At 39.5% G+C, this 27,846-nt stretch overlaps 1 protein-coding gene and 1 long non-coding RNA gene across 2 annotated transcripts in view; one reads left to right on the top strand and one right to left on the bottom strand.

The window, feature by feature from the left end:
- VWA3A (von Willebrand factor A domain containing 3A) overlaps positions 1-19,312 on the bottom strand; it is a 72,532-nt gene extending 53,220 nt beyond the window's left edge. Inside the window, exons 1-7 of the mRNA XM_020965392.2 lie at positions 19,164-19,312; positions 15,675-15,764; positions 15,192-15,228; positions 7,795-7,919; positions 7,591-7,668; positions 5,976-6,030; positions 1,658-1,756 (exon numbers count right to left, since the gene is read on the bottom strand). Coding sequence (XP_020821051.1) covers positions 1,658-1,756; positions 5,976-6,030; positions 7,591-7,668; positions 7,795-7,919; positions 15,192-15,228; positions 15,675-15,739 — 459 coding nt within the window. The 5' untranslated portion in view covers positions 15,740-15,764; positions 19,164-19,312. The remainder of the gene's footprint in view (positions 1-1,657; positions 1,757-5,975; positions 6,031-7,590; positions 7,669-7,794; positions 7,920-15,191; positions 15,229-15,674; positions 15,765-19,163) is intronic.
- Positions 7,903-13,233, top strand: LOC110193525 (uncharacterized). The gene is made up of 2 exons (XR_013486028.1): positions 7,903-11,880; positions 12,915-13,233. It is a non-coding gene; the product is annotated as an uncharacterized LOC110193525 (long non-coding RNA).
- Positions 19,313-27,846: the final 8,534 nt, after the last annotated feature.

Here is a 27,846-nt window from a genome sequence, read left to right as displayed (position 1 = left end):
TTGCAAACACAATAAATTTTTGTCTGTTTGGTATCTTAGTGTTAATGAACCATTCTTGTTGAAAAACAAACAAACAGGGGCAGCTAGGTGGCACAGTGGATAGAGCACCGGCCCTGAAGTCAGGAGGACCTGAGTTCAAATTCAGCCTCAGACCAAACACTTGACACTTACTACCTGTGTAACCCTAGGCAAGTCCATTAACCCCAATTGCCTAAAAAATAGTAAAGACAAACAATTTAGGGGGCAGCTAGGTGGCACAATGGATAGAGCACCGGCCCTGAAGTCAGGAGGACCTGAGTTCAAATCCAGCCTCAGACCAAACACATAACACTTACTAGCTGTGTGACCCTGGGCAAGTCACTTAACACAATTGCCTAAAGGCAAAAAAATTAAAAATTAAAAAAAAAAAGAAAAACAAACGAACAAACAACAAAACACCAATATCAGAAATCCCCCTTGTGGATTTTTACAATTGAACCTATTTTGCAAATTTGATGTTAACCTCCTACTCTTCTAATTCCTGTCATTGTGAATAACACACAGACACTGAACAAGTCATTCAAGCCTGCAGGGAGACTTCTTTCCCCTGCTGCCCCTCTCTTACATTCATCCCTCTCCAGTTTAGTAGGATGGTACAGTGTAAAGTGTCTGGATGGAACCCTAATTCAGAGTCAAGAGGCCCTGTGTACTAATCCTACCTCTGCCACGTATCACCTTTCAGACCTTGGGCAAGTTGTTTAATCTCTCTTGTCTTCAGTTCCCTGACTATAAAATGGTGTCTAACTACACCAGGGGTTCATAACCTTGGGTACACAGACCCCTTAGAAGTCTGTGAACTTGGATGAATGGGAAAAATTGCATCTTTACTTTTGCTAACCTTTGGTTTCCCTGGTAATCCTATGCATTTTATTTTACGTTTTTAAAAACATTATTAGAAATAGTTCATAGGCTTCACTAGACTGCTCAAGGGATCTGGGACACAAAAAATTAGAAACCCCTGCTCTAGATGGTCTTTAGCAACGTCCCTTCCGGCTCTAAATCTGTGATATCCAGTTCCTATCCTCCTCTGCCTGCACATTCTCCTATGGCAAATTGTTAAGAAACTTTTTTTCATCCTTGACTTTTTCCCCCCTCAAACATCTCTTTATCCTTTATCACCTTCTCCATTGCTTATTGCATTTCTCATGCTACCTGACTGTAGGAGGAGATACCATCTTATTCCCGGTTTCCCATTTACCCCTGGAAATCCTAGTTTGCTTTACCCTTTTGCTAGTCAAGAACTTCTTCCTCTAATGCCTGGAACTCTTTCTTAACATCTCCCACTCTCAAAGTCTTTCTGTCCTTTCATAGCTCAGCTGTGGGCCTTCCTTATCCACCCAGCTCAAAGTGACTCTCTCAGTCTCGTCTAGTTTCTTCTGTGTGCTCATCACATTCTAATTCCCGTGGTGGTTATTTGCACAAATCTCTAGACTCCTACTAGATTGTAAACCTTCTGGGGGCAGGAAGTGGTTTTTGTTGTTGTTGTTTTAACTTTGTGTCTCTCTGGCCTATGATAGCAAAGTCCCTTGAAAATAGTAGACGCTTCATGAATATTTGTTATTGAACTGAGGAAGGCAGAGTTGCTTTTATTTTTTTCTAGTTTAGAAGAGCTACTTACCAACAAGTCATGTTGGAACTCCTGCTTTTGAAAGTTACAGCTCATGTTTGAAACGTCCACCAGGACTCCAACTTTAGTCCCCTTTAGGAGGCCAAATATCTAAAGGCAAAGAAGTTTGTTGAATCAGTGAATCAGTGGCACCTTATATAAGGTGTCCCAAAAGTCTTTGTGCAGTTTTAAGCTATTTAAACTCGGACTGGCACTAAGACTTTTTCGAAGGCACTAAGACTTGGGTTATTAAAGCTAAAAGTGCACCAAGAATTTTAGGAAACTCTGTACTTCTCTGATTATCAAACTGTGAGAAGCTTTAGAGATTTAACAGTTTCCATCATTTAATCATGAGACCCAAAGTGCACTATCTCTGTTAAGGTCCTTGCTACTGAGGCAGAAGAATTGGAGCTCCAGAGCTGGCTCAGTGCTACTTACTTCTGTCTCTTGGCAGAAGATGGTGCTAAGATGAGGCTAAAACTTTGTCCCCCATCTGCTTCTGTGCCTATTCCTCCAGTCTGAGGATTATTCTTTTTCCAGAAGTAATATTGATGTTGATACCATACAGGACATTAGCCTGGGTGTGTGTGTGTGTGTGTGTGTGTGTGTGTGTTGCCTTTCTTTGTATCCCCAGAGCTTAGCACAGTGCTTGGCACATAGAAAGTGTTTCATAAATACTAGTTGACTGGCTGAAGCCAAGCCCTGGGCTTGATCGACCCCTTTAAAAAAATCTGTGAGGATGTCCAAGTCTGGCACATTCTCAGAATCCATAAAACACCATTGAGGTATAAAAATATTGTTGAAGAACTCAATCAGAACAGATCTGGAGGCCTCTCCCTTAGAAAGCCACAGAGACAGGTCACAATAGGTCATGACATAAAGCAACTCTCCTCTCCCAAAGCCACAAATCAGCCACTGGGCTAATTTCCCGTAAGTCATATTCTGCTCATGTGGACCCTCCCTTGCCCTGGCCCTGCCATGCTTAGAGCAGAAATGCTAGCATATGGAGAGAGTTTCTGGAGAAAAACAAAGAATATGGAAACCCAGGGGGTGCTTTGTGGACTCCTTGTCACTCTCAGTTTCAAGGCTCTGCTAAAGACAAATGTCCCAGTCTTGTTGGACTTCATCCTGATCTCAAACCCTGGGCCCACTGATTAGGGTTGTCTTTAGTGCCCAGGTGAATTATGTAGCCATTTGGCCCTTTGCTCAGATAAAACTTCATACAGTAAGATTAATTAGGCATTATAACTCACACTCCTAATCGTGATAGACAGTTTGCAAAGCACTGTGCTCACAACAACTCTGCAAGGTAGGGTACTCTAAATATTATTATCTGTATTTTACAGATTAAGAAACTAAGGTTTCATGACATTAAGGGACTTACCTAAAGTTGGAACCTGGTGACTGACTCAGCTGGGACTTGAATCAAGGTCTTCTGACTTCAAATCCAGTGCTCTTTTTCTAATATAAACTTACAGAAAACCTAACCCAACCCTTATTTTGCAGGGAAGGAAACTGAGGCCCATGGAGTTTTTAATGACTTATTCATTGGCTAACCTGGGACTGTCCTTTAGATACTTTCCTGACTCTCAGGAAGATTAACTCTCATTTATCCAGAGAGCTTGACGATAAAGTTTGTTGACTATCCGGGTTCCTTTAGTTCTGTAGCCTCTTCTGCCCATACCTATGGTTATTTCTAAATTTTTTAGCACCTAAACTATTAGGGTACAGAAGCAGGAATTGTCTGCTCTCTGCCAATAGTTTCAATAGAGACATATTGATGTTGTTACTACTATTGGGCAAATTTGTATTTCTGGATCATCCATTTGTTTCATCCTTCTGTGTTTTCCTTGCCCCTATTACCATGGCAATCCGAAGAGTCTGTGATATAGACGGTCATCCATTTGATAATAAAGCAGTTAGATGGCACAGTGGATGGAGTACTCAGTAGGACATGGAGCCAGGAAGGCTGGAGTTCAAATGCAACCTCAAACACTTTCTAAACTGTGTGACCCCGGGCAAGTCACTTAACCTTTGTTAGCCTCAGTCTCCTCATTTGTAAAATGAGGATAATAAATAGCACCTACCTCCCAGGGTTGTTGTGAGGATCAAATGAGATAATATTTATAAAGTGCTTTGCAAACCTTAAAACACTATATAAATGCTACCTGTGATAATAATAAATTATATCATTAAGGAAAGGGAGCTTCCTTTAAACTATAAGTTGTACCCAGCAAGAAACTGGATTTCACCTTTAATAGGTAGCCAGCACCTTAATCTCATAGGATCACCTACTTTTTTTTTGGGTTAGGAGGGGTGGAAAGTTTTGGTGTCAACTTGAGAATTAGAGAAACAGGTACACTTATATATTTCTGGTGGAACTGCAGATTAGCAAAACCTTTTTTTTGGTCTGTGTGTGTGGGTAATCTGGTAGAATATGAAGTCACAAAATTCAAATTATAGTGTAACATGAAAATCTGATCTAATGATCTCATTATTGAGAATATCCCCAACCCTGGGAATATACAAAACGTATATTTCTTACTAACTACACTGCTTATTTTTTGCTTCACCATCAGCCCCCGTGAGCCCCACCCCACCCCACCCATGATAAACTTTTCACCAGGACATCATGGAGATTGCTTCAACTTTGGTACTCACACTTCAGCAATACCTCCAGTTGCCTCTGTCCTTCTATCAGAGGTTGGACAGTGGAGCAAAACGTTCCTCCCAAAGTTTCCTTTTGAAGAGAAGCTTAGCCAGCTGTTCATTTCCTACCAGGTTCACTGCTTGGTTTTGATTCCATGGCATCATCATGCCCCGGCAGCAGTGTGTACCCTCTGCCCCCCTCCCTCTTTCAGTTTCCTTTTTGTGTGTCTTCCCCTGTTAAGATTACTAGCACAGGACGTTTTTTTCTTATTTGCATCTCCAGTGCTTAGTGCCTGGAACATGGAAGGTGCTAAATCAATGTTTATTGTCTTTGTATTTTAAGTGTCATAACATTAAAAAAAATGACTACCAGTGTGACCTTGGGAAAGTCACTTAACCTTCTGGATCTGGATACTGTATATCAGAGTAGTTGATTGAAATGGGTGAGTGAAAAGAAGAGAAGGGCTGGGTACATGATGAGGGCGAGGCACAACAGGTGGACTGCCCCGGTGCTCCTACTGGTATCTTCCAGATGTGAGGAGAAATTGAGGAACACACTCAGCATGTTGTTGGGTGGACCCCACCCTGTGGTTAACTTAGGGGAGGACAGGGAAGGAGTCACACATGGGCAGGCATGGATGGCTTGTTGGAGGTTATAGGTTGCATTGTTTTATACATCACAGATCCATTTGATGACATGAATGTAAGAGGATACTGTTGTGCTATTAAAATGACAAGTATGAGGAACATTAAAAATGACTTTATAAGAAGTAGTGCAAAGTGGTGAAAACAGAATCATAAGGATATACACCCTGTCTATGACTACCTAAAAGAAAAATATATACAGAAATGGAGAACAAGGATACTGAGGGGTGAAAAGCTGTTCTTAGTTAATGTATAAATTAACTTAAATAAATAGTTGGTAACAAATAATGTATAAATTAAATAGTTGGCAATATGTCAAGTATATATGATATGTATGTACATATATTTCTAATTGGTTTTGTTACTGTTTAAAGTATATATTGAGTATACACAATAAATAACTAATATATTAACATTTTATAATAATAAATATTTTAAACATATTATTTAAAAATTTATGAAATGCCTAGAAGTTAAGGGTTCAAGGAAGATGTTGCCAATTTTTTAATGAAATGGATTATTATGATATGCTATTGTTAGAATCATGAATATTATATTTAATGAAATAACGAATAATAACACAAAGTAAAATACTTTATAGTTACAGGGTAGTTTATGCCCTTTATCTTGTTGGATCCTCACAGCAATCCCTTTGGCAGATGAATCAGAAATTTTATTTGTGCCCATTATACAGATGATAAAACTGAAGCTCAGAGAAGTCAAATGACTTCTTTACCCACCACATTGCTTATAAGTGACAGATTTGAACCCAGGACCTCTAATTTTAAGTCAATTTTGAATATGGCCTTGAGGTGAAAAGATGAGAATAAGGGGTACCTAGATGGCTAAGTGGATAGAGCATCAGCCCTGGAGTCAGGAGGACCTGAATTCAAATTTGGCCTTAGATACTTACTAGCTGTGTGATCCTGGGCGAGTACTTACCCCCAACTGCTTCAAAAAAAAAAAAAAAGAAAAGAAAAGAAAAGAAAGAGAAGAGAATAAACGGGGCAAAGAACAAAACTTTTACTTTTGTTACCTTCCTGCTGCCTTCCATGAGCCACTGAATTCTTTTCTGAAAGGTTTCAATAGCTCTGTCAAGACACAAGCAAAGCTGTGAAAAATCTTGCCCACTGACTTTTACCTCTTTTACTTTTAACTTTTTTAAAGTTTTTTTTCACATCCATGTCACATTTGTTCTTAAGAACAACTCTGTGAAGTTGGCACAAGGCATCATATGATCCCCATTTTACAACCCCGAAATGCTCAAGTGACTTGCCCCAGGTCAATGAAAGAAGCAGAACTTGCACTCGCGCCTTCTGATCTCTTTTTACTGTCTCCCTGACTCTAGTCCTCATACTTAGTTTGTTTTAACAGGAGATGCTCTGATGTGTTTGTCTCCTAGTTACCTTCAAAATGGGACACACTGTTTCAATGAATGATTCAAAATACCTTGTCCACAGGAAGTTTGGTGGAGAATCCTTGAAGTCATCTTTGACACTTCTCTCTCCTCCTTACCACCAATCACCAGGTTTCTTCAGGTTCTCCTTCAAAATGTTTTGGGCCCATCATTTCCCCTCTATTCCTGCTATTCACACACCAGGCCAGGCTTTCGTCATCATTTCACACCTATATTACTGTTTTAGTTGAATGGTCCAGTCTCTTCTGCCATCTTTCCATGTTGCGTGTGGTTGAGAGAGTATTTTTTTTCTAAAAACGCTGCTCTCATTGTGTAATTCTCCCATTCAGAAATTTTCAGTGGGTTTCCCATTATCTACAGGACAAAGTCCCAGTTCCTTAGCTTGGCATTCAAGGACCCCACAGTTTGGATCCATCTTCACTTTTTTATCTTCTACCAATTTTTCACATGAAAAGTCTGCTTCTAGACCGGACTGTTTCACCATCTATGGAACAAGCCATTCTTCTTCCCAATGCTAAGCCTTTGCCTGTTAACCTGTTTCTCCCACTCAGAATGCTCTCACTCTTCTCCATCTTTCAGGGTCCCCACCACTTATTGGCACTTAGTTGAAGGTCTGAGGATCACAGGATCTTAGACGAAGGGCTAGAAGGGCCCTCAGAGGCCGTTGAGTCCAGCCTCATCACTTTTCACAACCACATCAATCACTGATCCAGAGCTCTTTTCATTTTGCCCTTGCAATGCTAATTAACCCCTTCATCTCATATCTTTCCCCTTCTTTCCCCTTCCTGTTTTACCTTCCTACCTCCCAGCAATAAGATCACAAACCCCTGGAGGATAGGAGCATTGTCTGGCATGCTCTTACATCCATAACACTTAAAGTGGTTTGGAATGTAGTAGGAATCTAGTAAGCTTAGATTGTAAGCTCCTTGAGGGCAGGGACTGTCTTTTGCTTATTTTTGTATCCCCAGTGCTTAGCATGGTGCCTGGCACATAGTATATGTTGTATCAATGTTAACTGAATGAATTGAATAATACAAATCCTTTGAATTAGTCAACTATCTAGGTGAATGACTAGCAAAACTCTGCATGGGCAAAGTGTCCAGAAGGAAAGAATTCCAGCAAATTTATTCGAGAGAGCCTAGCACAAGGCCTTATGGAACTGTGCCACATTTAAAATATTATCTCTTGAAATGAAATGTTACCAATGCTTCTTGGCTGCTGGGGCTGTACTTACTCAGAAAGTCTTGATTCAAAGAGGTTGACAGCCTTGATTGGAAAGTGGATTTTTTGCATGACGCTGCTGTTCTTGTTCCTAAAGGGAGAATATGTCATCATGAACTGCCGTCCTTCCTAGGGGAAAGTGGAGGGACGGAAGCAGGGATAGAGATGAGGATTAGAGATGGCCGAAGGGAAGGTTATTTTTCAATTTCAGACTTACAGAACAGCTGTGCCCTGGCTGATCAGATCCACCAATGTAAGCTTCTGGTATGTCAAACTGTGAGTGTCAAACCATTCTTCTGAGCCTTTCTTAGGTGGGGTCTGGGGCTCTTTTTCATGTCCTTTCTGAAAGATGGTAAGCCAGGAGCAAATTAGCAGTTAAAGGAGAGTGTATAGGTGGAGAGGTTCCCCAGGTTTCCTTTGCACTAATACCCAGGTGATGCCCGCCCTATCTAGATCCAAGCCCAGGAAAACATTCAGTCACCTCACAGGAAGGCAGCTGTTTACAAGAGGTATCACTCAAAAAATGCTTGTGTCCTAGGTGAGTTCCAGGAGCTGTACCCCTTGCCTCAGTCTCCTGCCTCAATGTACAGAGCCATTACCATTTCTGAATTATTCATTTGGTATTTACCATTTGCCCTCTATGTTGTCAATTATCTTTTCTTGTGTCAGGGTGAGGGATTATTTCTTGTTTTTCTTTGTACCCACAAAACATTTAATACAATGCTATATGCACATAGTAAGCGTCTAATAATGTTTGCTGGTTCTTTGAAAACAATGTTTGTTCTCTGACAATGCCCAAAACTAACTAGATAAAGCATTCCAAATATTAATCTTTCAACACTCTTGAGTGTCTACAGTGTGCAGAGCTCTGTGGGAGGACATGTAAGAAAGAACAGATAAGGAGTCTGAAGCAACTTCAGACATACTAATTCAATGCAATTTAACAAACATTTATGAAGCCTGTGCTAGGAACTGGAGATACTCAGACAGTCTAATGGATCTTTGATCTCATCAATTTGGAAGTTTCCTGCTTCCATTGTTGTGAAAATCACAATCCAGCCAGGCCTGGCCATCCTGTGCTATTTCTTGCCCAAGTCTGTCACTAAGTTTCCCGCAGGGGGTCCGCTCCACATGCTCGGAGACCTTCCTTGCTTTTTCCTACATAACAGTGGTTCCAGGGGAATCCTCTGGCTGTCCCCTTTTCATCTCATTTAATTCCTTAATGTTATCTATTAGTCCCATTTTTCTTTGGAGTTCCTCATTGGTTATGTGTCACATTCTACCCATGTTCATCATGTATCTCTTCATTTTCCTTTGTATGGTACTGATTTTTAAAATTCTTTTGAGACTGTTGTATTCCCTGTCTTACTGCCATATAGCAACACACAGAGGATGCTTCTATTTAAAAAAAAGTGGTCCTTTGTTTTCATGGGAAGCTTGGGTCATTAAAAAGAGCTTCTCAATTTCCCAAAGGCAATCCCAACTTGTTATCCATCTGTACTGTGTGTCCCAGGTACACATAATAATGGACAAACTCTATTAAGTTGTCCATCCAAACGTATGTCATGATCTAGGGCTAGGCAATGGATGTCTGTCATCTGCTTGGTCTTTCATGTGAGAATGGTCAAGCTTACCTCTTTTGACTGATTCCTGACTACCCTGATCCAGGAGACTCTGCAGTTCTAAGGCTTAATGCAATAAACACATTATCCACAAATAGGAGCACCTAGAGGACCTCGCCATCAACAGGAAATCTCTCTCCAACTTGGACTGTCTTGGATATCCTCCTTCACAGTGGAAAGCACTTGTGGGTAGCATACATCGACCTGCCTTATGACTCACCAGATATCTGTGAATTTGCGACATCTGGATAGGACACACCTTGTGTTAAGAAAGCCCTCGCTGTAGCATTGGGCACTATCAAATCAAGTAAGTACAGTGGGATCTAATAATCTCTCTGAGTCACTGGGGCCACCAAGAGAGAGAAGAGGAAGAAGGGATAAGCATTTACAGGAGCCTGCTATGTGCCAGGCACTGTGCTAAAGGCTTTCAACAGATTCTCTTTCGTTTGATCAAAAGGGCATAGTCACAGCCCTCAAGGAGCTTAGTTTAGCAAAGCAGAGGGGTTTGAGAAACACAGATAATTGTGTTATAAAATAATTAAGGGAAGTCAAATGGATTGGCCTGAGAGAATTAATTACTTCTGATTGAGAGGGATCAGAGAAGGCTTCATGGAGGAGATCATACCTGAGCTAGGCCTTGGAGGAGAGGGAGGAGGTCAATGAGCATAGATGAGGGGAGATGTGGGCTCCAGGTGTATGCCAAAAAAGCCAGGAGGGAGCATGGAGGAGCATCAGGTCAGGAAAAAGTGAGTGGTCCAATTTGACTGGAACATATTATGTATAAAGAACTGTAGAATAAGGCTGGAAATTAAGCCGGGGCCATATTGTGGGAAACCTGAGAGCTTGCTTAAGGAATTTGTATTTTATTCCTCAAGAGATGGGATTGGGAGTGAGGGTTGTGATGGCAATGAGGTGCTAAGTTGAGGATGTCTCTGAACCTTTTGCCCATGAAGGATGTTCAGAAGTCACTCATTCAAAGAGTTTGTGTTAGAACTAATCCTAACTCTCCTATGTTTGTTGAATTAAATGGAATTGAGTTCTGTAGTGCCTTGCCTTCCCTAACGGGGGTAAAGGGAAAACCCACCTGGCAAGCTGAGGCCAAAGCTTCCGGGATCGACTATTCCCCTGCAATATAGATGAGCTTAAAATATCACCAGGAAATGTCTAATTAAAACTGTTGAACAGCTTAGCCATCTGCAGCCTCATACATACCAGAGATGTCATTGCTCTGCATTTGAGGCCCTTCAAGAAATGGCATGTGTAGATATGCATAGATTTAGAGCTCCAGCTGTAAGTAGATTAGAGATTTTCTGGTCCAGCTCCTGTCTTCTTTACATATACTGGGGGCTTCCCCCTTCCTCATTCTTTCAACTCCCTAGAATTCTCTGTCTACCTCCAGGGGACTGTGTTGGAGCTGAGGTGGGGACAATTTAGGTCACATATGGACTAATTTCCTGAGAGTGTTCTAAGTGACTGATAAGCTAATACCACAGAGTGCCATACTGTAAGTAAGGTGGATTTTGTTATTCTTTTTTAGATAATATTTCCCAGGATCCATGGCCAAAACAATCTCCAATTCCCAGGCTCATGGCTTATAACAGTTTCTACTGTGACTATGCAGTGAGATATCGGGATGCCATAATATAACACTTATAATTTACTATACTTGCACTGTGCTAGGTCATGACGATATTGCTAAAGTTAACCTGTGAGCTTATTGTTGGCAAATTGCCTTTTTTGTGTGCTTCTCTATAAATCAAGAGAGCACTGGTCAGTGAGTGGGGATTTGGAGAATGCATAGGGAAATGCATGTGTGTCTGCCTCAACTGGCCCCCATGGAGGCTTGAGGGGATTTAGAGGAGTGCACAAGCTGGAATGCTGTGCATGTCTCGATTGGCTCCCATTGGGATGTAAGGGTTGTTGACTCCCCTTCTTGGTGGCCCCTGTGAGAAGGGTGATTAGGGGATCCCATAGGAGTTATTGCTCCCATTATCAGCAACCCATTGAGATAAAATAGTAAGAATAAATTATTTTTAAACCCCTCTGAAGCTATCTTCCTGACCTTCTCGCTGCCCAGATCGAGAGTGAACCTGCTAGAGGCTGGAGCCCAAAACCTCCAGTGGTGGCTTCTGCCTAACAATTGGCATAGTTGGTGTTTCTCGTGTTACACATACCCAGTAGAAAAAAAAGTCAGCTTTCAGCTGGCAGCTCTATTGGGTACAGCCCTCTGAGTGACAGGATGTGAATTCATTGGTGGGTAACTGAATGGCCCTTCTCTAACCTTAGTGATAGTGATGGGGCTACTGATCCCTGGGTGGAATGTAAGACTTAACTAGCTGAGCTTTTTCTGGGGCCTCTTGTTACCTTTGTCTTTGTGTGTTTCCTTCTTTTAGCATTGACCTTGTGAGCAATGAAAACTCTGAAGAGATTACAGCTTTGGCAGCTGGTGTCTTCACCTTCCCTGGCATCTGAGCAGCAGAATTTTTGGGAAATTTCCTAAGCACTGGCAAGAATGGGCTGGCACCATGGAAAGAGCTGATGTTGGAGAGAGACCAGCAAAGGTGGTGGAGTAGGAGAAAGCAGTATAGTGCAGTTCTGCCCCACAACTGGGCCTACAAAGAGCACCAGAAAGTGTTCATTGGGAAATCCAAGGAAAAAGCAGTATGGAGAGACACACAGAGGTCCGTGGGCACTGGGGAGGGCACAACTCCAGGTTTCCTGTTGGTCTGAGCCTGCTATCTTGATTACTCAGCTGCACCAGGCTGGAAACTGAATCCCCCACCTCACTTAGAGCCACACAGCTGCTTCTCCCTTCTGTTACTGCTCCTTGCCCTGTATATAGGGCCTAGTACACAGCTGAAGGTAGTCTTGTTAAGTCGTGTCTGACTCTTCAAGACCCCATTTGGGGTTTTCTTGGCAAAGATTCTGGAGTGGTTTGCCATTTCCCTTTCCAGCTCATTTTCCAGATGAAGAAACTGAGGCAAATAGGGTTAAGTGACTTGCCCAGGGTCACACAGCTAGTAAGTGTCTAAGTCAGGATTTGAATTCAGGAAGATGAGTCTTCCTGACTTCAGGCCCAGCACTCTGTGCACTATGGTGCCACCTAACTGCCCTGAAGTTAGCCTTAGCCTAGGCACAAGTTGATTCCTCAGTCTCAGGAAATCAAACAGGTGGCCAGTGGATATTTCCACATACATAGTAGAATAGAAAAACTGCATATCCTGTTTAGGTATTATTTAACATGTAACTTTTAAAGCTCTCTTACTAGTTGGTGATTCTTTTTTGGCCTTCCTTTTGTTTTCTTCTGTACTTTAATAAAAAAGATAATAGCATTTATTCATGTAAGGCAATCCAAAAACCAGTGTGGGGAAGCTCCATGGAGGGCATTTGGGCAAAGATCAGCATAAGGAGAAACAGAAGTGTTATTAGGCGAAGACCATCTGGACAGAATCCAAAGAGAGAAGGAGACAGAGAAGATAAACTTTCTGTTGGAAATGTCAAGATCTTTTTTTCTTTTTCTTCTGGCAAGGGGGCTCTGGGGTGGAATGAAGGATAATCTTAGTGATTTTATATTCCTTAACTTTCCAAAGCAAGGCAAAAGCATGCTGAAGGTTTTCCCTTTGGCCAAGGGAAGGCAAAAGTAGTTTCTGTCTGGTGGGGGGCTGGCAGGGTATACTGGGTCATATTGCCTTCTTTGTTCTTTTACTCCACACAGCCTCAAAGGGAACTCCCTCTGTAGATGGAACCCTGGGAAGATACTAGAGAGGAAGTCATTTCCACTGGGAGGAGAAGGGGAGTGGCTGGAGAAGAGAGACTCCATCCAAGGGTGGAGGCCATCCAAGCAGGAGCAGTTTAACTTTCTTCTTCAAACACCACAAGCCCCTTGACACTGCTATGGTTATCTATGTAACATGCTGGAGACATAAGCTCTTCTGGAGTATAAGCTCCTTCAGGAGGACAGGACCATTTTTGCCTCTGTGTCCTCAGTGCCTGGAACATAGCAGGTGATTAATAAATATCACTTAATTGATTAATCATCAACATAAGTGCTTTCTTCAATGATGAAGATTGAAGCCAGTTCACTCTCTCATGTCCTGAGCAATTCTTGTCCATGTCTTCCTATAACTAGTCCAAACAGATTTCACTTAACATACTGGAATGGGGCCTTCCCCAGCTCTCTTGATATTGAATGGATACAAATGGAGTCCATGGGCTGCCCATCAGTTTTGGCCCTCCTTTCTTTCTAGTCAAACATGTCTTTATGTCTCTGATAACATCCTTTATATTCCTCTTGTCTAATTCTTGATTGATATTATATTGTATCTTATTCACACCTACCATGTGGTTCTTCATTGTGCCTCAACTTTTATTCTTCAGGGACCACGAATCTGTGACTCATATTCATACATCAGAAAAATATTGTTTAAAAGAGGAGCTTTTGTTTCAGGGAGAAATTTGAGGTCACTAAAAGCATGGCAGAATTTCCTAAAGGTAATCTAGCCTGCTGTTTTCCTGGTCAGTTCTGGGACCAGCTTATTGTCCACGCGCAGCATCTGTTCAAGACACATGTACTATTGGACCAAATCTATGGACTGTCCATCCAACAGCATGATATGACAGCAATAAAATCTAATGCAATCTTGGGTTTCATTAAGAGAGCTGATAGTCCCATTGAACTCTGCTATGGTCAAACCACATATGGAATAATTCATTCAGCTCTGGATGTCACATTTTAGGAAGGATGTTGACAAGATGGGAAGTGTCTAGAGGAGGACAGGATGCTGAAGGCCCTCACATTTATACCATATGAACATCAGTTGAAGAAACTGGAGAGGTTAATCCTGGAGAAGAGAAGACATAGAAGGGCACCTGTCTTTACAGGCATTCCTCACTGAAGGAAGTAGTAACTCAATGGGAAAGATGGAAAGACAGGAGGTTATAATAAGAGGGGAATTTCAAAGATTTAGATCTTGACAGTACCTTGTTCATAGTAGATACTTTAAAAATGTGAACTTAACTGAATTAATTAATTTAGAACTGGAGCAATTTTGGGTAATGTCCTTTATAGGTGGCTAAGGTAGAATGAAGTTGAGAATCAAAAAATCTGAGATAATGATAATAATAATAATAATAATAGCTAGCATTTATATATATGCCAGGTCCTGTACTAAGCACTTTACAAATATCTCATTTGAAGATGAGAAAGTAACTAGAAAATCCATTTATATTCATGTTCAGTACGCAAATAAAATTTGCCTTCCTCTCTCTCTTAGAAAAACAAAATAAAAAATGTGAAAAAATTTTGAATTTCATTCAGTATTTCCATATTTATTTCCATCTTTGCAAATTTCATGTCAATCAGCAGCAAACATTTATTAGGGGCATATTTATGCGAAAGACAGATACTACTTGTCTAGGGGTTAAGGAACCTTCGGCCTCAAGGCTACATGTGACCCTGTAGGTCCTTAAATGCAGCCCTTTGATTGAATCCAAACTTCGCAGAACAACTCCCCTTAATAAAAGGATTTGTTCTGTAAAACTTGGACTCAGTCAAAAGCCTGCACCCAAGGACCTATGTGGCCTTCAGGCCACAGGTTCCCCACCCCTACAGCTAGTCCCTTGGTCTGTACACATTTGGGAGGAATTATTGCTTCTCCCTCCTTTGGGTGCAATTCAAAGAATTTCGAACATAGATATTTTTCCCTGAGTCAGTTAGGTGTAACCTTCTCCATGCTCCCACCTGTCCTAATGTTGCTCTGCCAAGCCCAACTTTCCAGATGTTCTAAGTTGAGATATATCATTTGGGAAGGTCCTTGGAACAAAACCACCCTCCACCCACCACCAACCCCCTAAGGATATCATTTGTAACTATTTCTTCTTAGTTGTATAACTTCAGTTTTTTTTTTAACAAGTCCTGGGTCTGTTTGACGTCTGAAACCAATTATTTATTATCTGTTTTCTCAGGGCTTCCATCGATAAACTGCAAACTTACCTGCCTCTTAAGGCCTGCATCAGTGTTTTCTTTCACACTATAAAACACAAATTCCATTTGGTCATTACTCATAATTCCAATTCACTGTTTTCTTAATTTAACCTATCTATGCTTCACCACCAGATCCAGGCCTCCAAATAATCTTTATTTCTTTTGAATAATCCTAAAGTTTTCTTATTTCCTTTGCTTTTCTCCCAGTTATCCTCATGAAATGCTATTATGAATGAATCAGTCTCCAGAGTTTATGCTCAAAGCCAGTTTATAAGGGAGACCTTTTCATAATGTGGTATCTTGGTATAGCAGTAACCAGCCTCTCCCCGATATGGAATCCAAGACACATTAGCCTTATATTAAATTTTGTTCCATATAGGATAGTATTATGGAAAAATTCCAGAGTACTTAACAAAAATGAAAATGATATCAATTCCCTCTTGTGAGTAAATATTACTTTCATTTGGGAACCCAGGTAAGTTAGATCCTTACCTAAGGTCTTGAGGAAATCTTTCATTATCTTGCATCTGGACTCCAATTCTGCTTTGTGTGGCCATTTTAGAATACTCCCAAGATAGTTTCCTATGAAGGAAAATCGGCACATGGTGAATATATCCTGCGGCAAACATTCTGAAACAAGGCAACTTCTTTGGGTATCCTTAGTGTTCTTTTAAGAGTATTGTGGCAGGAGAAAACACACTAAATTCAATGCTGCAGAGCATTTTATTTTGGATTTCTTTGTTTATGCTCATTGTATTTGAAGTTTTCAGAGAAGCACTAAGAAAATGTGAGGATGGCTGAGTAACACTTCACCCGATAGACTAGGGAAGTTAGCTGGGACTGCTAAAATGAAAAATCCATTAGAATCTTGGGAAGCCTAGTGAAGTCTCAGAACCTCCTTTTTATATAATAGTTGATTGAGAAGTACTGTATGTAAAGTCCCATATCACCTGCTAGTTTGGTGAAATGCAAGATGGACTGAGTTACAAATCAAATAAAAGATAGAGTCATATGCTGGCAAGGGTACTGGACCAGAAAGTAGGAGACCTGAATTCTAGTCCTAACTCTGAGGCTGATCTGCTATGAGAGACCTTGGACAAGTACTTTACCTCTCTGCATCTCAGCTTTTTTCAGCTATCACATGAGAATTATAATATCTACTCACAGGTTTGTTTTAAAAATGAGAATAAAATCAGATTATGGACATGGAACTCTGAAAAATGTAAAGTGTCATAATAATGGGAGGTTTTAATCAGGGCGGTGCTGGTAAATAACAATTGGCTATACGTGGAACACACTTTTTAATTTGAATTAATATTTTCTCCATCACTTCCTTAATTCTAGATAATCAAAGAGAAAATAAATCAAACACTGATTTGTAGCATTTGCTGATTTTAGAATTGTAAATGCTGATACTGAAAATTTAACAACAGACTCTCTCTGCTCCTTCAAGGTAGCTCTAGCATATCCCTAATTTTAGTACTGAAAGATGCAGTTCCTGCCTTGAAAGAGCTAAAAATTACAATTTAGATGTGAAATATAAGCAGTGAAATTCTGTCATTTCAAAGTTCAGAAAGTGACAGGGGAGGAGGTATAGGCATCATTCAAAATGGTAGCTTTGAAAATAAGATCCTCAGTCTCAAAGTACACTTATGGCAGGAATTGGAAAGGGCAATGATATAGGATTGGCTCTAAGCATAAGAGAAGGTGGGACATGTTTAGCTGATATGATATCAAGGGTACCAAAAAGTCACTTTGTCCAAAAATACTGGTCTTCAATAAGTCTGAAAATTTGACCATTAATCACTCCTTTGGGTTAAGGCATTGACAGTCTTGCATACAATTCAAATATTACCTGGAAGGGTGAAACATTAAGCCATTAGTGGCCATTAACAACTTAGCCTTTAGCTTAAATTCTTTTATTAGATTAGCTGACTTAAGAGCAAGACTCTGAAGGAATAGTTATATAAGACAGGGAAGATTTTGTGAGGGCATGAGTTGGAAAGTAGGACAGAAAGGTCCAGAGCATGGAATACTTTTTCAGTTGAGCAAGGCAGGGTGGAACACCACACTTTCGGAGGGATCTTAGAAAGCCAAGGGATAGGAGTGTGGTGAAAGGGGCAAAAGGACCAAATGAAGAATCATTACAAACTAGTGTTGGTCTCCTTGAAGCCTTGTGGAAGACTCTGCTGGAGGTTAGGGGCCACAGAAGGCCTGAGAATGAGATCCAAGTGTCACAGCACTGGTTCAATTGAAACTAATGTTCAGGAACTGAGAGTGGATTTGAGAAGAGGTACTCAGAAACTCGAATGGATCTGTGATCTCATGGATTTGGATGTTCCCTCCAATGAAGTAGATCAACGGTGTCAAAAGTGGGGGAGGGGGTGTCACTAAACCATACATAAGGATCCCTCCACAGGGTGGATAGTGACTTAAAAAAACTACTTACCATTATCTACATTCTATTGTATTTTTATTTATTTTGTTAAATATTCCTAATTACATTTTAATCTGGTTTAGGTCACACTCAGGAGTACTGAGGGGCCAGGATGCCTGTTTGATATCTTTGGTGTAGATTATAATAATAACAATAGCTAACATTTATACCACATTTTAAGGTTTGCAAAGCACTTTACAAAGTTATTTCTTTTGATCCTCACAACAATCCTGAGAGGTAAAGCCTATTGTTATCCCTGTTTTGCAGTTGAGGAAAGTGAGACAAGAGATTTAAGTGATGTCCCCGTAATTGTCTGGGGCCACATTTAGTTGAACCTCTGTCTTACTGACTCCAGGTCAAATGCTTTATCCAGCCTGCTGCCTGCCTAGCTGCCTGCTAATCCTATATGACTTGTTCATATACTCCCATAACTTTGCCATAGGGGTCCCCCCAAAAGTCTTTCCTCTATTTCTCCTGACAATTGCAAGAATACCAATGGAGCACTTGAGCTGGCTACCTTTAGTTATTATTCAACTTCTGATCAGCCCACCTTCTATTTCTAACATACATTTCCTTTATTCTAGTTCTTCTCCATCATTGGATATATGTTGCAGTCTGTTCACATCCACTAATACATAAGAACTAATCATAACAAAAAAGGCTGGCTTCTTAAGTAGGTAGTTGCCTATCTTTATCCTACTGGCCTGTTATTAATGCCTGAAATTCCACTCTTAGAGATTTTTGTGTCTTCAAGGACCTCCTCTTGAAATTCTGTTATTTCTGGAAAGGATAATTCCTTAAATTATTATCAACTAAGACCTTAGAAAGGATTAGTTTGACAAGCCACTGAGAACAGCTTGGCATAGTGTAAAGAACTCTTGACTTGGGATCAGAAGAAATGGGTTTGAATCTCAGCATGGTTATTCAGTACCCATGTGGCCTTGGGACAAGTTATCCCTTTGATTCTCAGTTTCCTCCTCTATAATATCAGTGGAGGTTGGACTAGATGAGATCTAAGGCCTCTTCAATGTCTAATATTCTGTGATTTTGGGATACTATTAAGTTGCTTTGTGAAAAATGGTAACTTGAGAGCTGTGGAAAGACTCTCTGAAAGGCTAGGTGAGTAGTCCAGGCTTTCTAGACTAGACAATTATGCTGAGTTCAAGAAGATTGGTGATAAATTTCTCCTCTGTCTTCTCCGACCTTTCCTAGAAGAAGCTTCCATCAGCTAGGACAAGAAAAACTCTGGTCCAATCAGGAAATAGATGAATAAACTACTTCACCTATATCTCCCCAGCAATGATGATGATCTTCTGGACAAGAATTCTTGAAGGGGTGAATAAGGGTTCTGTCCACTTGTCCAAGGGTATGACGGGTCATTTTCCAGGCAGGCATTGATGCTTTTTCTGCCAGTGTCTTTGGGATTTGGGGATCCAGTGATGGCAGCTGAGGTAAGATAACACCAGCCTGCACAACCTCCTAGCCCAGTATTCTTCCTATAGTCTTCTGGTAAGAAGGACCCACAAGTTGATATTCATACTTACCTACCACTTCCTCCTATCCTTGATCCTCAGTCCTCCATTTTTAGGAGAAATATTTAACCCAAAGGACTTTAGCTTCTGGTCACACTTCCTACTTCCTCCTTTACTCTTGTTGTAGTCCGGTGGGGAGGTCTATGGGGGATGTTATTCCATTCCCTAGGCAACAGACTGTACCACAATAAGACCAGGGGCAGGGGAAGGGGCAGTGGCAGGACAAGACAGTTCTCAGACAGAATGACAGAAAAGGACATCAAATTCTTCTTTCCTTTTTTTTTTTAATAAATTAATTTATTTTGATTTATTAATCACTTCCATATGCTTTTGAGTTTAATTTTTTTCTTCTCCTCCCTCTGTACCACCCTCCCCAAGATGAGCACAATCTGATATAGGCTATACATATACATTTCTAGGACATCAAATTCTGATACAATTCCCTGAAATTTTAATGTCTCTCTACTTTCCCTCACCTGAATAATACCCAGGAAGCAGTATTTTGCTTGATGCCTTGCTATTGTTATTTTTTTTTTACCCCAAGTATTTTTGTGTTAGGCAGAGAAAAATGGTTTAGTCCATGTAGAAATAAGTTCTTTATGTGTGGTAGCCTGGCTTGAACCTGTACTTGCTCACATTAGGTCAGGAATGGAGACTGTTTAGAAGATAAATGGGGAGTTGGGGTAGGGGTTCATATTAAAGATAGAATTTCTTAGTGCAGTGGCTCCCTAGTGCCATTACTTGCTTTACAAATACAGTGGGTAGGATTAGCACCTTTACCAGGCAAAATCATGGAACAGTGGGCTTGTCTTCAGCAGTCTTCTCTTGACGGGACCTCATGCTCCAACATCCTTCCTTCCTCCTGCCTCCCAAAGCTCCTATTCTCAGTGCTTCCACCTTAACTGTCTATCTGAAGGGCAGTTCAAACCTTTAATGGGAAGGAGAGCTCTTCAAATGTGTGTGTGGTTTTTGTTTTTTTTTTTTTTTTAACCCCTCTACTCTCTTTTCCTAGGTAATCTTATTCACTCCCACGGCTTCAACTACTGCTTCGATGCAGACGACTTCCAAATTGAAACATTCAGTCCTGACTCCAGGCCTACACCTCCAGCTACCTGAAGGACCATGTATTTTTATCTCTTCCCCCTTCCTCATCCCCCTATACACAGAATAAATGTTTGGAAACTGTGCCATACAATACAAAGAACAACTGCATTTGGACCTATAGGATCTGGCTTTAAATTTGGCTATACTATATACTATTCTCTGTGTGACTTTGGGAAATCAATCATACGCATTTTTTTTTTACTACTATGAGCTATCTCGTTAAAATGTTAGACAAAAATGAAACAATCCTCACCCTCTCATTCCATAATGTTAGACAACATGCACACATATAAGTACATGCAAAATAAGTACAAGGTAATGCTGAGGTGAGAGACAATATGGAGTATTGGGCCTGGAGTCAGGAGACCTGAGTTCAAATCCAGCCTCAGATAGTTACTAGCTGTGCGACCCTGGGCAAGTCACTTAACCCTGTTTGCCTCAGTTTCCTTGTCTGTAAAATGAACTAGAAAAGAAAACCACTCCAGTAGCTTTGCCAAGAAAATCCCAAATGGGGTCATGAAGAGTCAGACATGATTGAACAACAACAAAAAATGAATCCCTACTAGAATCCTGGCCTAGTAACTCTTAGTTCAGTACCTTCTTCTGCAACCAAAACATCACTTTTTACATTCAATTTCTGAGCTTTTAAAAGTATGTTTGAAAGCAAGCAGCTATTCATGGGAACAGTATGGTAGAGTGAAAAGAGCAATAAATTGGGGATCAGAGCACCAGAGTTCAAATCTTGGATAGTCTACTTACTACCCTGGGTGATCTTGGGTAAGTTACTTGGCCAAGTTACTTAGCCTACACAGGCCTCTGTTTTCTCATCTGTAAAATGATAGGGTTGGTCTAGATGAACAGTTCTCTAACTTATGCTCACAATAAAGACCCTTTACACACTTAAAAATTACTGAGAACCCTTTTGCACTCTTAAAAATTGAAGGTCCTAAAGAGCTTTTATTTGTGGGTTATATCTATTAATATTTACTGTAGTAGACATTAAAACAGATACATTTTTAAAATGTTTATGAATTCTTCTAAAACTAACAATAAAACTCATCACATGTTAGTGGAGGTAACTTTTTTTAGTGAAAAAAAACCACTATATTTTCCAAAACAAAAAAAATTGAGTGAGAAAAGAGGCATTGTTTTACATATTTTTGTAAATATCTTTAATATTTGGCTTAATAGAAGACAGCTGGATTCTCATATCTGCTTCTGCATTCAATTAGTACGTTGTTTTAGTTGGAGCATATGAAGGAAATTCAGCTTTACATGGATATGTAGTTGAAAAGGGAGGAGTGTTTTTAAAAAATGCCTAATATTATTATGAAAAAAGTTTTGATCTTATGGACCCTGAAAAGGTCTTGGGGACCCCCAAGGGTCCTCAGATCACACTTTGAGAACTGCTGGTTTAGATTCTAAGGTCTCTTCCAGGTATTATATTATCCTATGATATTCCCTCAGGATACCGTTCTCAACACTGGCTCAGATAGAGTAAAAGAGATAGCAAAAACTTTAATCCCAAGCAGTCAAATAATCCTTGTGTAGGCCCTCTAAGAAATCACCCCAGTGATGGCAACTAGTTGGGAAATGGGGTTGTGATTTACTAACATGGTAGAAGGGAAAAGATATTAGAAAACAGTATACATCATAAGAGAAAGTGCAACCTTTGAGTACTTGTAACTAGTCTGCCATCTGATAAGTGGTTAGCAAATGCCAACTGCTATATTAACATCACTTGTTTCTCGTATTGACCAACCAGCTCTAAAATATTGTTTCTAAAATATTGTCTGGCTATGGCCCTAATGTCTTTTTCTGCATTAAAATGAAACAAAACCAATGATGAGAAATGTTTATCATCTGCATTCTCTACTAGTACTCATGAAATGCTCTCTTGAAGTTTTTGTTTATATGAATGAAAAATGGACTGATGATTTTTGTGTTATCCCTCCCAGGTGTATTTACACTTAAAAGAATCAATCAATTAATACTTATTTATTAAGTGCTTACTATCAGATACTGTATTAAATGATGAGAATATAAAGAAAAAGCAAAAATAGTATTTGCCTTTAAGGACCTCTCTCCCCAATGAGGGGACACCACAAACATAAATTAGAATGCACAAAATAACCATAGGGTAGATGAAAGGACACAGAATGACCTCCTAAAGGCGGTAGCTCTTAAAGTTTTAAGTAAAGCCAGAGATCCCAGGTGTCAGTGCCTTAAATCCAAAAGAATGAATCTTTACACACTAGCAATTTAGGGCAATATGAAAGACCAAAAAAGGAAGATATTTTGGAGCAGGTGTTCTACTCAGCAGTTTTCCAACTATGCTATATGGCCCTCAAATTATAAACCTTATTATTATGCTACTTCATGTGCCTCTGGGCAGAAAAATTGACTATAACTGGGGTCTAATTCATTATCTTGGGTTAAAGACTATGTCATTCTGCTTCTTTCTCAGTTGCTTAAGTCGGTTGACATACTGCAATATTTATTTCCCTTCTGAAAGGGAAGAGGGTATGGCATTTGCAAGATTCCCTTCCTTCAAGGAAGCCAAACTTTAAGTCATCGAGAGGTAAAGAATAATCTCAGAAAAGATATGAAACTGCCTTTCCCTATTCATGGTGGTAATGGTTGAAATGCATACAATGTCAGATTTTGTCACTACATCAGGTGTTTCTGTTTTTGTGTTTGTGTGTGTGTGTGTGTGTGTGTGTGTGTTTTTGGTTTGGTTTGGTTTGGTTAAAGGAAAGGCAAGGTTCAGTTCAAATGAGGAGGGAAGACATTTACAAAAATTATTATTATATATTAACAGAAAATTAAAAAAAAAACTTCCCTTCCTTCCCGCCTTCCTCCCTCCCTCCTTTCCTTTCTCTTCCCTTTCCTTCCTCCTTCCCTTTCTTTTCTCCTTCCTTCCTTTTTTCTTCTCTCCCTCTGTCTTCTCCAACTTCTTCCTCTAATAATAAGAAACAAAAAAAAAAGAAAAGTGGGAAAATATTCTCATAAACTCAAGTCCCTGAAGGCTCCAAATAGGATTCACAGATGTTAGCTGTCCCCACAACATCAAAGACAAAGTAAGAGATACCCAAATTCTTAAGTATGCTGTTTATAAACCAGAATTCTTTTTTTTAAAAGGCATTTTTTTCTCATAGAGAAATAATAGCAATATCTCACCTTTAAATATCACTTTACAGAGCATATTTTTTCTCAAAACAATCCTGTGAGTAGGTAGTGTGAATACTATATCTTCATTTTACAAATGAGAACTTGATCTACTTCAGTTATAAAAAGGCAGCCTCGTGATGCCATTGAACATGTATTATTTTACCTAGAGGCTCCTCCTTTAGTTATAGCTTAGGAACACAATTACTTTCAATTCCATAATATATGCTCAGAGCAGAGCAAAATTTCAACCTAAAAGCTTACAGCAAGGGGGCAGCTAGGTGGCGCAGTGGATAGAGCACCGACCTTGAAGTCAGGAGGACCGGAGTTCAAAACTGGCCTTAGACCAAACACTTGACATTACTAGCTGTGTGACCCAGGGCAAGTCACTTAACCCCAATTGCCTTTTTAAAAAAAATTTGATAGCAGTGAAATTGGTAGATAGGGTAGGAAGAGAGAAAGTATGGGTGACACAAATCAGTTCATTAAAAAAAATCAATAGCTCTGCTGGTATAAGGTTCAGTGGATGAAGAAGTTTAAACTATTGTCCAAAATTAGGTTTTGGATCACAGGTACATTTTGATTAGTCACTGTTTTCTTTGGGGCAAAATAACATAGAGAAAGAAGGAAACACGCATTTATTAAGCACTAGGTGCCAGGCACTATGCTAAGCACTACAAATATTTCGTTTGATCCTCACAACAACCTGAAGAGATAGGTGCTTTTACGACTCCCATTTTACTGTTGGGGCAACTGAGGAAGAAAGAAGTTGTAACTCGCCCAGGGTTACATAGCTAGGAAATGTCTGAAACTGGGTTTGAACACAGGTATTCCTGACTCCAAGCCCGGCATTCTCTCCATTGCACCACTTACTAACCAACGATAAACATGAGTCAACAATTTTGTTAATTGTGTTTGCATTTTAATATAAAATAAAGTAGCAGGGAAGAATGAGTTTCTATTTTTCTGATCTTGGTTTTTATTATTTTAGATAATATTAAATATTTAAGCCAAGTAGGACAGAATGACAGAATGGCACAGATTATTCATTTGATTCCCTCCTGACAGATGCCAAATGGAATTGATTTTATGTTGGCAAAAAATTGGCAATACTTACTTACCGAGGTGCTGTAAAATAGCCAGTTGTGGATAATGGCATCTCAAAAAGATCAAGACCACAATTCCCTATTGTTAAGCAGAAACTGTCCAATTAAACTCATCTTGGCTGAGATCCAAACCTTTGCAAAACACAACACATCAGACATAACAGTTTCCATACATCATAGAATCTGAGAGCATGAAGGAATTTCTAGACATCTAATGAGGATAAACAAGTGACTGCATCTTCATAGTTTTCTTTTTTATTAATTTCTGAAATTCATATATGGAGTACCATATATTGCTATATATTAATTATAGTCTTGTATGTGATATTCATAAATTTATAACTAAGTTAAACAATATTTTTTATTAATTTCTGAAATTCATATATGTAGTACCATATATTGCTATATATTAATTATAGTCTTGTATGTAATATTCATAAATTTATAACTAAGTTAAACAATTTTTTTTATTAATTTCTGAAATTCATATATGGAGTACCATATATTGCTATATATTAATTATAGTCTTGTATGTAATATTCATAAATTTATAACTAAGTTAAACAATTTTTTTTATTAATTTCTGAAATTCATATATGGAGTACCATATATTGCTATATATTAATTATAGTCTCGTATGTAATATTCATAAATTTATAACTAAGTTAAACAATAAAGTTAACAGAAATGTCAATGCAACTGCCCCATCATTCAACTTAATATGCACCAGCTTTGTCAAAAAATTTTGACCATTTATAAAGGTATTCCAATGCCTCCAGGAAGGACTGCAATGGAACCATCTCACAGAGATGGATGACTTTCTGAATCCTGGTGATCTCTACAAAAGCAATTTTTCCTTTGCGTCAAACTTTGAATTTATGGGTAGACTGCCCACGGAGAACTATGAGGAGAATACAGTGAAGAGTTGCATAGGATGGGCAGACAGAGAGGAGTTTTGATCTGTATCCCTGGAGGGATCTCCTGAATTGGTGAGATCACAGATCCATTTGAGGAACACGGAGGTATGTGGCAATGTGGAACAGTGGATATAGCCCTGGAGTCAGGAAGACCTGGGTTTATAGCTTCAATCTGATATATCTTTTTAAGATGATAAAATACAAAACAATTACTGATCTGCATCAGTGATAGGCAGCAGAAAGCATTTCCACACAGAAAATATGCTACACTGACAAAATTGCAGATCCAGATGCCCCCAAATGTTATTTTTCTTCCTCGTGGGCATGGGACTTTAAATAATTTCTGCTCTGGGCAGAAATCAGTTTCTGGTTTCCTCATCTAGAAGGTGAGAGAATAGGGTTAGGCCCCTTCCAGCTTTAAAATTCTATTTAGTTTAGTGTAAATCTGTGGTTTATCTGGATCCTCTTATTCTGTGGCAGAATTATTGAAGTTTGTCTTCAGTCTTTCTATAAGAATCTTCTAAATGCCTGAAATGGCTGTCTTGCACATTCCTTTCTAAGAAAATTGCAGTTAACTTGAATAGACAATATACCATTATGCTTTCCCTTTTTTATACTCTGTATGAGCTTTACCTTTATTTTACTGCTGAGACCAAGAATAAGTACAAGTCAATTTCTAAGATTAAGAAGGGAACCCACATCCTCCTTATAGTTACCTTCACAATCACTGGCTAATAGATAGCCAGAGTAAGAGGATTTTAAAAATCAACATTTTTGCCTTTAAGGTCCTATCATTTGTTATCTTTATCTCAATACTAAATCCAAGACACACATCATGAGAAACATTTAGAGAAGAAAACAAATTCTAAAACCAAAGCTCATTTCAAATCAGTAGAAGTGAGACTTCCAGTCAAGAGAGGGACATGAAAGACCACAGGGAAATCTAACTTTCCTACATAAGCCCCTTCTGATATCCGAAAAGAAGTCAGAAAAGACCAATGATAAAGAAAATCCAGTCCATACAAAAAGACAGCTAGAATCAGCAGGAGCAAATAAGAGGTGTTGCATCCAGGAAGCCAGCTAAAAATCTGGGGAAAGAGGAAGAAAATGAAAGATGGGGAAAGGACTATATCAGGGATGCTAGCAAGCTCACCTGAGTGGTCCTGAAGAAAGCTTTGGACAGAGGGCTTACAAGTCAGTATACGTTCCAATAATGGCCAGATGTTACATCTAGGACCTAGCCCGTTAGGACAGAAGCAGGTGACAGATCTAACTGCTGTGAGTCACTATGGAGGGAGACAAAGCCTTCTGTAGAGTACTTAGAGCCAAAGCAGGAATGCTGAATCAGTGCCTGTATGAGAGTGCTGCAGTGACCTAAGGCTGGCATGACCTCTAATGTATGACTAGAATCCGTGAGGGCCACAGCAATGGAAATTAGCATAGGCCAGAGCCTTCAAAGGACTGCCAGCAGGTTGAGATGGAGGCAGAGTGTGGGGCCTCGTAATAGCCATCCTCTAACTTAGCTGTGGTATCCATATTACAGAGACAACAGAACCAAACAAGGCCTACCTGACCCAACAACTAAAAGCAGAGCTTCAAAAAAAAAAGGAAGAAAAGATGACTTGGTCACAAGGACTCTAAGAATGCCTGGAAGAAAGAAAGCAAGAGATAAATACATTATATATGAAATGAGAGTCTGGGAGAAAAAAAATGAAGGGAGAATAATAAATAGCATAGAACAAGAGATAGAAAGCTTTACCCAAGCAACGAACTCCTTGAAAAATAGAATGGAACATGGTAATATTCTCTATGATGAACTAATGACTCTATGTGACAATGAATTATATAACAGCTAAGTCAAAAGGCTGGAAAAAAATTAAAGTATCAAAAAATAACTGACTTGGAAAAGGTCTGTACTGAGGAAGGATAATTTAAGGATCATCTGATTCCCTGAAAACCAAGACTAAACACAAGACCTGGCCATCATATTCCAGGAAATCAATAAAACTGCCCAGATCTAGTAGACCCAAAAGACAAAGTAAAAATACAAAGAACCTGTTCATCATCTCCTGAAGGAAACTCCAAACTGAAAACACCTAGGAAGGTCATGGCCAAAATCCAGAGCTTTCAATTAAAAAAATAAAATTGCAAGCACAGAAGGTCAGAATTCAAGTACCAAGGGGCCACAGCCAGGATTGTATAAGACCATGATACAATTAACATAAAGGAGAAGAAGAATCTCAAAATATAATCTTCTAAAAGGCAAAAGTAAAAGGCTTACAACCAATAATAATTTAATCTGCAAAAATCGTAATTCTTCAGAGGAAGAAATAAACTTTAACAGGAGACTTTCAAATATTCTTGATGAAATAAATGATTACTGCCGAGTAGAAACTCAGA

Source organism: Phascolarctos cinereus, unplaced genomic scaffold (genome assembly GCF_003287225.1).
Source record: "Phascolarctos cinereus isolate Bilbo 61053 unplaced genomic scaffold, phaCin_HiC Scaffold_4;HRSCAF=312, whole genome shotgun sequence".
Lineage (NCBI taxonomy): Eukaryota > Metazoa > Chordata > Mammalia > Diprotodontia > Phascolarctidae > Phascolarctos > Phascolarctos cinereus.
The sequence above is the reverse complement of the archived record's forward strand: the minus strand, read 5'-3'. Positions and strand labels throughout refer to the sequence as shown.